The sequence below is a fragment of the Canis lupus genome, chromosome 1, assembly GCF_003254725.2.
Source record: "Canis lupus dingo isolate Sandy chromosome 1, ASM325472v2, whole genome shotgun sequence".
Lineage (NCBI taxonomy): Eukaryota > Metazoa > Chordata > Mammalia > Carnivora > Canidae > Canis > Canis lupus.
The window spans coordinates 64944105-64961040 of record NC_064243.1 but is presented as its reverse complement, the minus strand read 5'-3'; the positions used below and the strand labels follow the sequence as shown (position 1 = coordinate 64961040).

Here is a 16936-nt window from a genome sequence, read left to right as displayed (position 1 = left end):
AGATATCTTAAATGATTACCTTCCTGGAGCAGGAAGGTAATCTTGCTTGCTTGCTTCTTCTTGGTTTACCAGAAACAATAATTTAAAACCATTATGAACAGTATTAACTTACAAAATACCCAGTTTGTTTGGCAAAATCGGTTAGTTGCAGATGTATAAAAGAAAAAGTCAAATGATGACCCTCTAAGATGTAAATTCAAGGAAAAGTACCATTAACAGCTAAAGCAAGCCATTCAGGACAAGGTAACCTGAGATAAGTAGATAACATAGTTCTTAAAACTTAATCCAACATGATATGCTGCATCACCAGGCTTCTATCTACTTTCTACTCTTACAAGCCTTTTTCAAAGATCTCAGGTCAAAACATAATTTATAGATAATACAAATGGTTTCCTTCTGACTTACTACACAAGTAATTTTTTAAATGATTCTTTCTGGGTCTTTCTCTGTCTCTCATACATACACATTTTGATGGTAATGAATACCGTACTCTATTAGGACCTCCATTAAAGCTCATATCTAATTACCATGTTCTTACTTAGTGTCACCCCAGTCTTATTTTTCTTACTGATAAATGAAGTAGCATCTCCATGAAGTTGCGTCTCCTGCCCACTAGGCATGTTGTATGACTGAAATATTTCACACCTCATCTCTAATCTTTCATAGCTCTAATCAAAAGGAAAATATCTACTGTCCTGGCATGAGATAGGCAAAAAACAAACTATTTCAGAAAGAAAGGTCGGCCAGGGGAAACCACCTTTAATTCAAATAGTTGCCAAAACAAGTAGCAGCATTAATCCTGAGAAGAGATAAAACATAACAAAATAGGCACAAGCATTATGTCACCAAACCACCAGTTTATGATTAGCAACACTACTATCATTCTACCATGTAAACTACTTATCACAAAGACTAATTTCTTCTACTTCAAGTCATCCATAAGTCATTTTCTCAAACAACTGACCTTGGAGTCTCTTCTCTCCCTTCCTCATTTAAAACATGTTATAATGTTAATGGTTCTTTCTCCTGCAGCCCGGGCGGTTCAGTGGTTTAGCGCTGCCTTCAGCCCAGGGTGTGATCCTGGAGACCAGGATCGAGTCCCACATCGGGCTCCCTGCATGGAGCCTGCCTCTCTCTCTCTGTGTCTCTCATGAATAAATAAAATCTTTAAAAAAAAATGGTTTTTTTCTCTCTCCACAACTTCAAAATCTTTTGGTCCTTAAGTCAAATCCCTCAGCTTTGGTCACCTTCTATTCTGATTAATGAAGCATTCATCAGCTTCATATTAGTGGACTCTTTGTTCAGTCCAAATTTTAAAAAATTAACATTAATTCTCATCACCTGCCACTATGACCTCCCAATATTCTCTATTTTAAATCATCTGAACCATATTGGCTGGCTGTAAAAAATAATTACAACTGACTTACATAACTTTAGTCTAAATTAGTGCCCATATAATACCTGGAATTCAACTTACCTAGACTTCAGCACTTCTCAAATCACTCTAAGGTAGCGTGTCAGATAAGCCACAAAACAAACAGCACATGATGGCCTGTGTAGCGCAATGGCAACTTAAGATACATTTTTTTTTTTTTTTTTTTTTTTTTTTTTTTTTTTTAATTTTTATTTATTTATGATAGTCACAGAGAGAGAGAGAGAGAGAGGCAGAGACACAGGCAGAGGGAGAAGCAGGCTCCATGCACCGGGAGCCCGACGTGGGATTCGATCCCGGGTCTCCAGGATCGCGCCCTGGGCCAAAGGCAGGCGCCAAACCGCTGCGCCACCCAGGGATCCCCATTTTTTTTTTTTTTACAAACTTAAACATACTACAGAATCGCCTTTAAAAGCTGCATGAATGTTTAAAAAAAAAAGATTTTAAGGAAATCTCAAAAATGACTACTTTGGGTACTCTTTTGTCCAAGTGCATGATTGGAAAAGGTGGACAGTATCGTTTTAGGTGATTTTCACCAAAGATGTAACTATTACACTCATATTCTGATCTGTTCTGGACAACTCTGGAAATCAGCATTTTTTTTTTCCAACGAACTTCATATGAGAAAAATGTTTTATAAGAGTAACCACTGTGACCACAACTATATATAGCAGCATCAACTACATGTTGTATCAACAGGAAAAATGAATTCAAGTAAAACAAATCCCATTCTACCATGGCCCCATGAACAATGAGGAAAAATGATTTTTAAAAGAAACTAGAAATATGCCACTCAAGAATATCTGCCTTTTAACCTTGGCATATTCCAAAGGCAGAAACTGTCTTGGTAAAGAGGCAACATGATGCATTAAAAAAAAGGTCAAAGAAAGAGTTTCAAGTACAAAGAAGAGTTTGGTCTCTACTCAGCTACTTCCTAGTCTCTAAAATTAGCAAAATAAAACAACAAGATAGGTATGAAAGCTTTGTAACAATAAGCAGCATCAAAGCATTAATCATCATTCCCTTCTCTTTCACACTCTATCAATAGGGAATAGTGGCTCCTCTTATAAGACATTTTCATTAACAGGGGTAGCAAAAATTCTCTTCTTTACTACTAATGCTCAATAAGCAAGTCTAAAAACTAGAGCAAAACTAGTAAAAAGATACAAAATTTTATAAAATACCTACATTCTTTAGACAGTTTTCCCATTTATAACTTAAGGTTACATTTTACATGGTGAGAGGGAGAACACTTTATAACAATGAATCAAGCGGGCCAAAAGTTATACTGAATTTAAACCTAACACAAGTGACAAACCAAAAATGCAGAGAGATAGTACACCAGAGTGTAAAAATCTACAATTAATAGTCTTCCATTGCCAAAGTCAACAACGCTGAACAAGGCCGAGAGTAATTTGTTAGGGGCGTATGAGAACTGTTTGACAATTCTGTGTCATCACTTGCATTATAAAGGACTGAGATCTTGCTGCAATTATATACAGTCCTCTCCATACAAACAGAAGGTAGAAATGAGGTGATTAATTCAAAACCAAACATGATTTAACATGACGAAGTATTTTCGGTTACAGTACACTGCGTACTGCTAAAACTCACTGATTAAATTTGAACTTATATAAAGTGAAGACTTTCAAAAAATTATTTGAGCACTAGAGTTTTTCCTTATTTTTAAATCAATTTAAAAAGGACCAAAGTAAAATAATAAAAACAAACAAGAATTAACTAACATTCTCTTTATAGGTTTAAAAATATCAAAAAATAAAAATAAAATAAAAAATAAAATAAAAATTACCTAAGGTGTGTGCCCTTACTTAGCATTTTTATGCTATCCAAATATCTGCCTACTGAAATAATATAAATATTATAAACCTGGAAAAAGTACCAGAAAAAAGATTTTTCTTAAATAAAGGAAAGCAAATGCAAAAATTGTTGACAACAGGTTTCAATTATGCCATTAAGATAGAAATGACTGCTTTAGTATGTGGCCCCGTTAATTACTAGAGTCCTTTATATTTTCTTCGAACATCACAACCATCATATGGTGCAAGTACTATTTATGGAGGCCACAAAATAAAGAATGCTGATGTCATTCATTTTAATATAAGACAACTACAAAATCTACAGGTACTATTTCTATTTTTTTACATGTATTACTCATGTGTCTGGCACATGTTATTACTAACTCAAATAATTACATTAAGTGCTATGATTTCTAAGAGCTGCAGTGTTACTAAGTTAAATTATCAAATACCTTACTTTCTTCAAAATATTAAAAGATAAACATACATGAGAAGTAACTGACTGGAAGAGTATGAAAAAAGCATCTCTAACATGCAACAGAAGCCTCTTATTCACTGTGATAGATGTTGGTAATTTTTAGTGTTATGGACTGAATTGTGACTCCCCAAATATTCATATACTGAAGCCCTAAACCCCAGTATGACTGGACTTGGAGACTGAGCCTTAAAGGAGATAACTGAAGTTAAAATAGATAAGGGTGGGGCTCAAATCCAATAGGACTGATGTTTACGTATGGAGAGAGAGAAACCAAGAGTATGTGCACACAGAGGACATAGCAAGAAGGTGGCTGTCTGCAATCCAGCAAGAGAGGTCTCACCAGAAACCACACCTGCTGGCACCTTGACCTTGGACTTCTAGCCTCATGAACTGTAAGAAAATAAACTTCTGTTATTTAAGCCACTCAGTCTACAGTATTCTGGTACAGCAGCTCAAACAGACTAATATGAGTTAATTGAAAACGTCAGTAAAATCAGGAAAAAACATGAAAATGTTTTGTAAATATGCTGAACATCTTAGGTTAAAAAATTATATATTCACTTATAATCTGTTGATATAGAATCAAGACCCACAAAGATTTCCAGCTTTGGCTTCTGTAAAATGATGCAAGAACTTAAAGACTCTTACAGAGCAATTGGGGTAGAGAAACTTAGATTGAGCTAACTTCTTTCCATTCTTTTATAGTCATCTCTCCCACCCCCAGTCCAAGAGTCTTCCTAGCAACTCAATTTAACCTATTTCTCTGAAATATTCCACTTGGCTTTTATAGAAATGGCAACTTTATTCTCACACTCACATTTCACTGGTCAAGATAGCACTTAGTTAGACTACATAATTACCATAACAAACATGGCTTAAACAGTTCCCACAACAAACACAAATGACTCGGCAAACAGGCAATTGAGCTGGTAGGTACAGAAGCCTCCAGACACAGCAGAGATCAAGCAACTCTTCCAATCAGCTGGAAGTATATGTCATGTTACAGGCATAAATACTGGTGTTTTAGGACAAAAATGGCCAGTACTGGTTAATCAACTGAGTTTGAAATGGAGGTTAGTTAAAAGGACTTCTACTGTATATCCAAATAAACATTGTCCATCCAAAACTGTCACTTCTGAAGGCTGTCATTGTGTCAAACAATTTGGAAACCCCTCTTTTATCATTTTAAATTTCTTAAATGTTTTAAATATTTAATGGTAGATCATCATCCTTGGAACAGGTTGTGATTTCCAAGGAACAACAATTAAATGACCAGTGTGCTAAAATGTGAGCACCAAAGTCCAGTAAAACAATTTGAAGAAAAGCAAGGTGTCACTGTACAGCAAAATAACTGTTTAATATTAATACATTTCTTTAAATGTAAATCTAAAAGTTTCAAAATACTGAATAATTAAGACATAAATATAACGAGTACAAGATGCCACCCCATGGATATCATTTGAATATAAACTTGTTTTAAAAGTGACAACCAGGGATCCCTGGGTGGCGCAGCGGTTTGGCGCCTGCCTTTGGCCCAGGGCGCGATCCTGGAGACCCAGGATCGAATCCCATGTCAGGCTCCCGGTGCATGGAGCCTGCTTCTCCCTCTGCCTGTGTCTCTGCCTCTCTCTCTCTTTCTCTCTCTCTCTCTCTGTGTGACTATCATAAATAAATAAAAATTTAAAAAAAAATAAAATAAAAATAAAAGTGACAACCAGACACTTATGTTAATTATATCACCTACAACTGTATATAAATACATAAATACATATACAACCACCCCTGAGTGAACATGATTCAACTATTTATATACATAAATGGCTTAAGCTTTCTGAAATGCCCTGATATCGGAGCCTGATTACCAAAGAAAGTTTACGTCATATTGAATCTTACTCAGTAATGAAGATGAGCCATTAAGCTTTTGGCATAAAGAAGTGACATAATGAATGCAGTGCTTTAGGAAGAGTCATTTAACAATTAAGAACTAGAGATGTGAAAAATGGAAAAGAGATCATTGACAAGGAGACGATCAGCACAAACCAGGTATGTGGTAATAAGGGTCTACATTACAGACAGACAGCAAATGAAAATTAAAAGCACAAAAGAAAACAAGAATTATATAATACTATATTCAAAAAGCACCATATGAATATTAGTTTTCATTACTGTGAAAGAATCCATAAGCTATGAATTAGATGAAAAAAACCATACATGGAGATAAATATCACAAAATCTTCAGGCAGTAACACTGTTCTTTTCTGCGTACTCTACAGATCAAAAGCAAAGATGGGGCTCGCTCAAGTTTAGTGAACTTGGGAAAGCTGTGGTTGTCAGTCCACGTTAGTACAGCCCAGGGAGCATTCTGTAGATTTAATTAAGCTCCATTATGAGGCATTATTCATATCAATTCTGATCTGGATATGAAATAACCAATGTTTTGTTCTTCTCAAGAATTGTGTGTGTGTCAGAGGGAGAGAGAGAAAGAGCGAGCGAGCGAGCACGAGTGCTAGGCCCTAAGATGACGGCCAATTACTTTCTCCATTATATAAAGTGATATTTTTCTCTTGAGAATAGTATGCAATCAAGTAGGTTTTGCTTTTGGAGAAAAAAATAGTCTCCAGTAGACTGCTCATTAGACAACAGTTGTTTAAGTGTGAGTGTGTGTCTGTGTTTTTTAACTGTGTTCATAGCAAAGATGAGAAGTGAAGGTGAGCTTCTATTTCTATGCTGCTACCCAATTTCTGTATCCAACTCCTACCCTCTGAATCCCATCAAATCCCACAAACCTCTTGAACTTCTGCCTCTTCCTGAATTCGACAGCTTTTTAAAAACCAAGGACTTAGCAATTCCAGACTCCATTACAGGAAAACTACAAAAATCTCCTTTGGATTCTTCCAGAATTTACCCCAAAGATACTAGGATAATTTACCTCAAATTTCTTCACCTTTTCCATTGTTATCAAGCGCCTCGATGTGTGACTGGAAAGCTTCTGCTCACAGTTGCTAATAAGTTTCAGGCAAGGGTGCCAGGGTACCATCTCTTCAGTATATCTGAAGAAAGAACAGCTGACTTTTAGGAGCACTCACATGCACACCCCACACAGGATCGTCACAGGGTTATCCAATGCCGTATGGACGTCCCCCCATTTTATTTCACATAGACTAACTGTCCCTATAACCTATGAATAATCTGTATTTTTAAAAAGCAAAGTATTTAAACATTACCACATCTGAAAAAAGTAGTTTATTTTTTTAAAAGATTTTATTTATTTATTCATGATAGAGAGAGAGACAGAGACAGAGACACAGGCAGAGGGAGAAGCAGGCTCCATGCCAGGAGCCCGATGCAGGACTCAATCCCGGGTCTCCAGGATCACGCCCCGGGCCAAAGGCAGGCACCAAACCGCTGAGCCACCCAGGGATCCCCTGAAAAAAGTAGTTTAAATAATTTTCCCTGTAGAATGAGTATGAGAGAAAATGCAAGTATGCTCTACGGAAGAATACCAAGCATTTAAATCACAAAAATACAAGACAATGTCCACGCTAACGGATTCCACAAGAGCATATAGGACAGAAATATATTCCACAACTCCTTGACTTTCATGAGGGACTGATTCATTTGGAGATTTTTATTAATTCCCAAAGAATAATGTCCAATCGGCATATACTTTCCCTATAAAATGAAGTGTCCCTGCAAAATTTTAATGGCACCTTGAAACCGCTATTAACTTTGTAAATACAGGATCAAAGTTATGTATAAGATTATTCAAATAGGCTACCAATAAAATAAACACTACATGGTCACCTTAACCATGAAATAAAATCAAATCCACGATAATGAACAGTGGTGACTGCTGCTACGCAACTCATGTGCTACGTGAATGGAGAGGAGGACACCGGGAAAGCAGAACAGTCAGACTGCCATAGTTCAGAACACGTTGATGGCATCATTCCTGGCAGAAGAAACAGGTGACAGATGAGGAGGAAACAACTATGGAGAATTCTGAAGAACAGCAGTGGACAGGGGCTCCCTAGGTATGGGTAAAGGACATTGTAAATTGCCATTTTTTATCTTTTCCTTTGGAAATCTTGATACCTTTCTACGTAGTCTCTGCAAACATTTATTGTATGGGAAATTTTGAAGTTCTGGTCCAAAATGGGAAAGGTGCCAATTAGCATTTCCTGTAAAGGACCACCAGTCTCAGCTAGCCCATTCCAATGCATCAACATTGTCTTCACTACCGCTCTTTGACTGACTTCTCTAGCCCCTCTGACCTTCAGTGAGCTCTCCCTCATTACCTCAACCACATGCTTGAAACCTTCATCACCCACTTATCAAGCAGTATTCATAATGCACTTCATTGTATTATCAGTGGAAAGAATTCTCTTGAAGTCATTCTCTGCATCCTTCCTTAGGGCTTTCCAGTAAGTAATGACCAGTTCAGTTTTTTTCTGATCTAACATTTTTCTAATGTTCACCTGATAGCCAGAAATGTATTTCTCATAACATTAGTTGACATCAAATCTGGAGTCTTCACATGAAGTATTTATGGTATGAAGCAATACATTCTACACCATGATTAACAGGAGAAGATATAGCCTTGACCTTAAGCTAGAAAAAGCAGGGTTTGTAGATGTCTGAAACAGCAGTAGTCAAACTCAGTTATGCTCCCTTTTCTAAAGGAGAAAAAAAATCTTATTTCCTGGCAGAGTTGACCTGAAGTACTCTTATTAAAAGTGACTTAAAGATCTAGAAAGCCTAAGTGTGATATAAAGTCCATACGCTTATATCCCTTATAACTATAAAACCAAAACAAATTTAAAATCAAATCTAAAAGTACAAAACCAATGTAAGTTTAATTGATACTGATGACACAAATGATGCTAAGCTGTTGAAACTGAGTCACCAGGCATTTTGCTTAAAAGCAGAAAAACAATGGTGTCTTAGATTATCTTTTCAGCTTGATCTTTGAGTTTAAGAATGAAAGAAAAAAAAAAGAATGAAAGAACATCATTTGGGTCATCATTATCATCAACAAGCTTGTTTATAACCACTACCCTATTATACTAAAACCAATCAATTTAGCATAATTTTTACCATACTAAGAATTTAAAAATATCAGGTAACAAAAAATTCTTTATATTTCCTAACATATTTCATACCCAACATACTGCAATGAACTGTGCAAACTGTTAAGTAGTAACCATAAACCTGTACTATGCCTGAGCCATTATGATAGTAGGGTATGCTATCTTCATTTCATTTTTATTACTATAGCCCTACAATCCAAACATCTATTTAAAACCTGAATCAGCCACAATAGGCAAGTCCAGAGAGACAGATAAGTGGCTGCCAGGGGCAGAAGTGGTAGTGATTGCTTATGTGTATGGGGTTTCTTTTGGGGTGACAAAAATGTTCCAGAATTAGAAAGTGGTGATGGTTGCACAACTTTGTGGATGTAACAAGGGTGACTTTCATGATATATGATTATATATTTTTTAAAAGTAAAACTGTGCACATAGGCCCCTAGTTTTTCCATGAATCAATTTTGACACTTATTTTCCTATGAATCTTTACACTTCAAGCTATTTCCAAATGTCATTAGAATTTCACCTCCCATTTGAGAAACACATTTTTGCCTGATTAGAGCACTCACTAAAAACAGTTCAAGGGATCACTTTTTCTTGGTTCCCAATTAAGAGATGAAAAACATGTTCACTGCTCTGAGCCACTCCAAAATTCATGTTACTAAAGTTTATCCCCAATGTAAATCAAACTATCATGCTATATAGGCCTTAAATTTATAGTGATGTATGTCAATTATTTCCTGATAAAACTGGAAAAAATGTATCCCCCAAATCCTATACTGGGACATGTTTCTTTTTAAGATTTTATTTATTTATTCATGAGAGACACAGAGAGACAGAGACATAAGCAGAGGGAGAAGCAGGCTCCCTGAGAGGGGCCTGATGTGGGCGGGACTCGATCCCAGGATCCTGGGATCATGACCTGAGCCAAAGGCAGATGCTCAACCACTGGAGCCACCCAGGTGCCCCCTGGGACATACTTTATTAAAGCTTCTTTGTCAGCATTTCTATCACAAGCAGAGCAGTGAGATTTTCTATTAAAGGACATCTTTCACAAAGAAATGCAGTTTCTGGGCAGCCTGGGTGGCTCAGCGGTTTAGCACCGCCTTTAGCCCAGGGCGTGATCCTAGAGACCTGGGATCGAGTCCCACATCCGGCTCCCTGCGTGGAGCCTGCTTCTCCCTTTGCCTGTGTCTCTCATGAATAAATAAAATCTTAAAAAAACAAAAAAAAAGAAATGCAGTTTCTAATCACCTCAAGAGAGTTCTCTGTTTATAATGCCAATTAGAAAACAATATTATATGGCCACATAAAGCAGACAGCTGCACTCACAGCACTCAGTAGCTTAGCAATTCCTGTAACATCAAACACATGGGAGTTGAACTTATGCCATCCAAATGAGTATCACACAGATCCTCAGGGTCACTTGCAAGAAGCTGAAACTGAATAATAAACCCATAAATACCAACAGTTTACAGTAATTCTATGCGGTCAGTCTCTATGAGTGAGAAGAATAAACTACTATGAGAGAGCACAGATGAAAGAGTAATTCTGCTGAGAAGGGTTGGAAAAGTATCACAGAGGCAGTGACAGTTAAGTTAGGTCTTGAAAGATAACTAGAATTTTATCAGCTGAGGAATGAAGAAATGTTTTATCAAGCAATGGGGACAGAAAAAGAAAGGTGAAAAGATACAAAGTCTACAAAGCATCTTAATGCTGGCAAAAAAAAATCCAATATACTAAAATTGGATTGGATGGGGAAAATCTATACTCGAGGAAATATGGCAAGTTTGTTGAGTAGCAATTTCTTCACTGCAATTTAAATTGCCAAATAGAAAATCCTTTTTCTATTTGAAGCTCTGACAATCCTTCACAAATAACTAAGCATTTAGGTGGCACTTTATTTTTATTATGTCTTACATTTTTCAAAATGCCCTAGGTTTAAAGAATTAATATTAAACTTGATTACAATATGTAATTCTTTTTTTTTAAAGATTTTATTGAGAGATGGTTGAGAGAGAGAAAGAGAGCACACACACGTGCTTACATGCATGAGTTGGGGGGACAGGGAGAGGGCAAGAGACAAGAGGACTCCCTGCTGAGCAGGGAGCCCAACCCAAGGCTAGATGGGGGACTCCAGGATCATGACCTGAGCCGAAGGCAGATGCTTAACGGACTGAGACATCCAGGGGCCCGTTATTTTTAAACTTGAATCATATAACAGAATTCGGTTGAATAAACGAATTCAATAGTAGGACTAAGAGCCTATATTCACTATACCAAAAGCATAAAAGTTTTAAACTTAAGCTGGGCGAAGGTACAATTTTAAAATGAAATCTTTATTCTTAGTCCAATAAAAAGCTTTATTTTCAATACAGCATAATCAAACTAATTTTAAATTGTTTAATTCAGAAGCAAAAACATTATTTCAACCTTTTGCAGATGATTTTGGTCTTAAATTCATAATAATATTTGTGCTATTTCAAAAGAACAAAGATTCTGGATGACATATAATACATTAAGTTAAAATAATTCATTTCCTAAAAACACAAGACAAACTAAGTTCATTAATAAATTAACAGTAATAAAATTATTAATTCATTAGTAAGATCACATCAGGCTAAAGGGACGATCATCTTAGTCATAAGCAGCCTGAGGTAAAAGGGCTGCTATCCACTCGACCCAGAAAACCCTATAAAATTATGCAAATTAAGAGGTTCAAATATTCATATCCACTTTAAGAACACACATGAAACTGCCCAGGCCATCAAGGCTATGCATATCCAAAAAGCCACCAAGTATCTGAAGCAATGTGTGCCATTCTGTAGCTATAATGGTGGAGTTGGTAGCTGTGCCCAGGCCAAACAGTGGGGCTGGACATAGCTGATGGCCCAAAGAGTGCTGAATTTTTACTGCACATGCTTAAAAATGCAGGGAGTATGCTGAATGTAAGGGTCTGGATGTAGGTTTTCTGGTCATCAAGCACAGCCAGGTGGATAAAGCCCCCAAGATGCAGCAAAGAACTTACAGGGCTCATCGTCAGATTAACCAATACATGAGTGCTCCCTGCCACACTGAGATGATCCTTACTGAAAATGAGTAGACTGTTTCTAAACCAGAAGAGGAGGTGCACAGAAGAAAAGGATATCCCAGAAGAAACTGAAGAAACAAAAACTTATGGCCCGGGAGTAAATTCTGCACAGAATAAATGCAAATAAAAGTATAAACAGAAAAAAAAAATAAAGGGAAGGAAAAAGAGAAGTCTAATAATGAACATCAGAGAATGTGGACAAAAATTTTTCCAGGGATGAAGTCAGGGAAGTAAATGCCATAGTCTTCCCATGTGAGCATTAGCCACATTCCTGGATAAAATCTTTTCCCTGACAAACATCCAAAATAAAAAAAATAAAAAAATAAAAAATAGGAGAAGTGATAGGAGTGTCTGGGTGGCTCAGTCGGTTGTCTGCCTTTGGCTCAGGTCATGATCCCAGGGTACCGGGATCAAGCCTCATATTGGGCTCCCTGCTCAGTAGAGTGTCTGCTTCTCTCTCTCTCCCAGTGTGTGTGCTTGGCCTCCCTCTTTCCCTCCCTCTCTCTACCCCCTCCCCCACCTCAAAAAAATCAATCTTTTTTTTTTTAAATAAAGTGATAAAAATACATATCCCTTTTCTATTTCAAATATATCCCTCTGATTATATGCATTTTGAAATTTTCCCTTGTTGTAAATTATTAAAATCCAGAAGTCATTGAAAAATATCCAGCTTCCATTTTGTAAGGTCTTTAGAAATATTAAAAATACTTAAAAGTACCTCCAATTTAATTTTGTAATAAAGAGAAAGGAAAAAACAAAAGAACTACAAAAGATATTCTTAAGCACATTCAACTTCAATTATAATTAAATAATAAACTACAAAATAGTGGTCAGAAATGCCAAAAAATAAGAAGTACACAGAAACTAATGAGGATATTTCAAAAGAACACAGGAACCACCTCAAAGTGACTCCCACTGATCAAATCTGAGACAATTTGAGCAACAAAATAGTGACAGTAATGAATTATAACCCAATGAATTATATAAGCATCCATGATTCCATAGCAATATAAATTGATAAATTAGTAAACAAACAGGAGAAGAAGGGAAAACTCTTCCTTACAGTAGAATGCCAACTTAAAATGGAGAAGAAATGATGGAACAAAAAAGCACCATTGTGGTGGTTGTCAACAATGGAGTTGTCAATGTGAATAGTGATTTGATGAAAAGTAAGATATTGATGTAATCTTGGGATAACTTTCCCCATGAAACACTAATCAAAGGAGAAAATAATGACTTACAGTGGAGAAACCTGACAGAGAACCACATGACCAGATGATCCAGTTTAAGATCGCTAGTAGAGGTTAACTCTATGTGCCCCATGAAGCAATGCACAAAAAACACAGTATAATTTAGTGGTGTTCCTACCAAGGGCACTACATGAATATGATTATAAAAGAAATACCAATTGTCTTTCTCCCTCTCTCTCTGCCCCTCCCTGCCCCCTCCCTCATTTAAAAAAAAAAAAAAAAGAAAGAAAAGACTTCAGATGGACCCTGATTGAGGGACACCCTTTAATATAAGCCATATATTCTATACAACTGTCAAGGACACAAAAGATAAAAAAGAATGGGGACCTATTCCAGACTGGAGAAGAATGACATGATGGCTTAATGGAGCACATTTTCTCCAATGGACCACAATTGGTGAAATTTGAATAGGGTCCCTAAAATGGGCAGTAGTGTTATCAATACTGATTTCCAAACTTGGAGGGTTGACTGCGCTTTGACAACAATGTTATTTCTGAGAAATAAAATGAAATATGTAGGGGTGATGGGGCATCATCATCTGCAACTTCTCAAATAGTTCCAAAAGAGGTGAATGATAATGGGTATGTGATTCATGTAATGGGGGGGGGGGGGGGGTGGAGAGAAGATACAGTAAGCGCACATTAATAGTTGGAAAATCTGGATGAGATATTTTTTTTTCTGCTACATTTGAAACTTTTATTTAAGTCTGAACCTATCTCAAAATAAACTTAAAAATTTAGCCCTGAAACTTGAAAAAGAAGAGTAAGCTTCTCTCTCTCTAAAATAAATAAATAAATCTTTAATTTAAAGAGGCGGTAGGCACTTGGGTGGCTCAGTTGGTTGAGTTCAATGATCTTGGGGACATGGAGTCCAGCCCTGCATCAGGCTCCAAACTCAGTGAGGAATCTGCTTGGGATTCCTCCTCCCTCTCCCTCTCCCCTCCCCTGCCTTTGGAGGGCTTCTCCCTTACTCTGCATGCTCTCTCTCTCTCCCTCTCTCTCTCTCAAAGAAATAAATCTTAAAAAAAAACAAAAAAAAAAAAACAAAAACAAAGTTTGCTGCTGGAATTCAGCTTATCTAAGGAAGGACCCACTTTTGTATACAAAGAAACAAAAGTGCTCTTTTTGGAAAATATTAATAAAACTCCATCTATCACCTCACATACCAGGCAACTGAGATCTGATAGACTGTTGAATTAAGTGAACAAAGCCAAAGGAGTAAGAAAACCAAAGGCTTGCTATTAACTGTAGACAAGTCACCTCACTCCTTGGAAATAATTTTCCTTATTTCTAAAGTGAAAAGATTAAATGAGATTACCATTGGCAGCCAAACATTAAGGCCAGTGTTAAGGAATCTGGGCATGAATGTGTACAGTCTTATCAGCCAATAAACAAATGTGTGACTAAAGTTAGGCCATGGTAACTTCCAACACAAGGTTTATAAAACAAAAAACATCACAGCTTCCAACTGAGGACCATCCACCATTTTGAAAAGACAGATAAGTTAACAATCTTCTAAAATGCATTCTGTATAATTATGTAAACACAGGAACTAAAATAATTTTTTTTAAAGATTTCTTTAAATCTTTAAAATTTGAATAGTAAAATTCAAATACATTTGAATAGTAAAATGTACTAACTGATCCAGGTTAGTACGGTTCGGCAGGTTAAAGAAATAGCCGAATCTTGAGCTTGACACTGAACTATCTTTCAAATCTAAAGACCCTATTTATTCAAGACATCTTGTGTTTCATTGCTGATGTACACAGCTCTGCTTGTATTTAATAATTACTAAATAATAAAACCCAAATTAATAATATGGAACATAATCAAGGCTTTAATATATGCACAGCTTTTATTTTGATGTTAACTTTTAAAAAAGATGTACTGAATATCATAAGGTGATAACAACCAATATATATTAATGTGAGCTAGTAGTAGATGGATCACTCAACTAAGTTGTTAGAAATTACCTGTTTGTGGCCTGGCAAAACAGTCACCAACAGCTAATGATATATCAGGCCCTGAGTTAAGAATGGGGGCACAACCCAGGCTGGTAAATTTTTCCTATAAAGGGCCACACAGTAAATATTTTAGCCTTAGTGGCCACATAAATTTCTGTCACATGTTCTTCTTTGTTTTTTTTTTTTCCTTTTTAACAACTCTAAAAATGTAAAACCCAGGGCACCTGGGTGGCTCAGTTGGTTAAGGTTAAGTGTCTGCCTTTAGTTCGGTTCATGATCTCGGGCTCCCGGGATTCAGCCCCACACTGGGCTCTCTGCTCAGCAGAGAGTCTGCTTCTCCCTCTCCCTGTGTGCTCTCACTTTCTCTCTCTCTCAATAAACAAAATCTTAAATAAAAAAAAAAAAAAGTAAAAACTCATCTTAGCTCAAGTACCTTACAAAAACAGGCTGAAAACCGTATCTGAACCACATACAGTTTGCCAACTCTTGATGTAAATACAAAGGTGAAAGCAATTCAATCACTAAGAAGGGGCCTGTTTTATATGCATACGTAGGTAAGCAAAGACTATTATAAACATTAAACACAAAGATAAAAAAAAATAAAAATTAAAAAAAATAAACACAAAGATATTTATCCTGAATACAATGAGAAATAGGGAAAAAATTATGTTGCATATACAAGCAAAATTAAAAATAAAATTATTTAATATTACATACTCTGGCGTGTACACTGGTAACCAATAGACAAGTCTTCCACCTAATACGAGGGTCTCAGCTGCAAAGTTTAACAGGTCAAAAAACATATCGCTCAGATGATAACTCAGGGAAACAGGAACATGGCTTTCTGGACTAGAAAAAGAAAACAAATTTCAAAATCAGTGAAAACCTTAAGCCTACTAAACTAAGCTGATTAAAAAGAACAACATGCTTCTTCTCAAATTAGTGACATATCATATTTAACTGTCACTTACCATTTTTCCATCCCCTTTGGTATTTCCTTCTGAGAACCAGTTCTTCTTGTAGATTCTCTGATACCATATGGAGCTAGACAGAAAACATAAGTAACGTGAAGAGTCAAAAGTCACCTAATTACCAGTGAGGCACAGACATCATGGGCCCCCAGATGGGACACTCGGAGAGGAATACATCTCCACCTATGAAATATTGCAGCCAAGAATGTGTAACACAGAACATTCTATTTAAAACACTGGGAGGGATAGCAGGCCACTGTGTTCTCCAAAAATGTCAATGTCATAAAAAGACAGACAAAGGCTGTGACAGTGTGACAAACTAAAAGAGGCCTAAAAGAGATATTACAAAATGCAATTCCTGACACCAGACTGGATACTGTCCCAGAGGGAGAAAACAAAGAAATAAAGGGATGTTACTGGGTGACTGACAGCAGTGGATGACAAACTAAAATTAAACTATTGCCTTGATTTATTGAAACTGAAAACTGTACTCTGGCTATCCCTGTTCTTAGGAAATACACACTGAAATATGAGGGTAAGAGGCCACAGTGCATCCAACTCACTCTCAATGGACCAAAACAAAATACATACTTTATATAAATATACATGCAGAATGAGAATAGACTATTAATAAAAAGTCACCCGGTATTTATAAAGTAGATTCATAATGACAGTGCAATGCCTTGATAATATTTTTGTTCAATCTGAAACCACCTAAGTTACCAAAGAACTGAAGCGAGTGGAGATAGAAAGGTGGAGATATACTTGCCGCTATTTACAGATTTACTACAATATACTGTAGAGAAGGCCAACCTATTCTTAGGACGCCTGCAATGCCCAGAACTCA

General features: G+C 36.5%; 1 protein-coding gene across 4 annotated transcripts in view; it reads right to left on the bottom strand.

The window, feature by feature from the left end:
- Positions 1-16936, bottom strand: part of TRMT11 (tRNA methyltransferase 11 homolog) — a 56268-nt gene that overhangs the window by 12976 nt on the left and 26356 nt on the right. For 3 of the 4 annotated variants that reach the window (XM_049115276.1, XM_025422953.3, XM_025422955.3), the window contains exons 10-12: positions 16090-16162; positions 15836-15967; positions 6657-6777 (exon numbers count right to left, since the gene is read on the bottom strand). In XM_049115276.1, the coding sequence (XP_048971233.1) occupies positions 6657-6777; positions 15836-15967; positions 16090-16162 (326 nt within the window). The remainder of the gene's footprint in view (positions 1-6656; positions 6778-15835; positions 15968-16089; positions 16163-16936) is intronic. The other variant, XM_025422956.3, reaches the window with a different exon arrangement.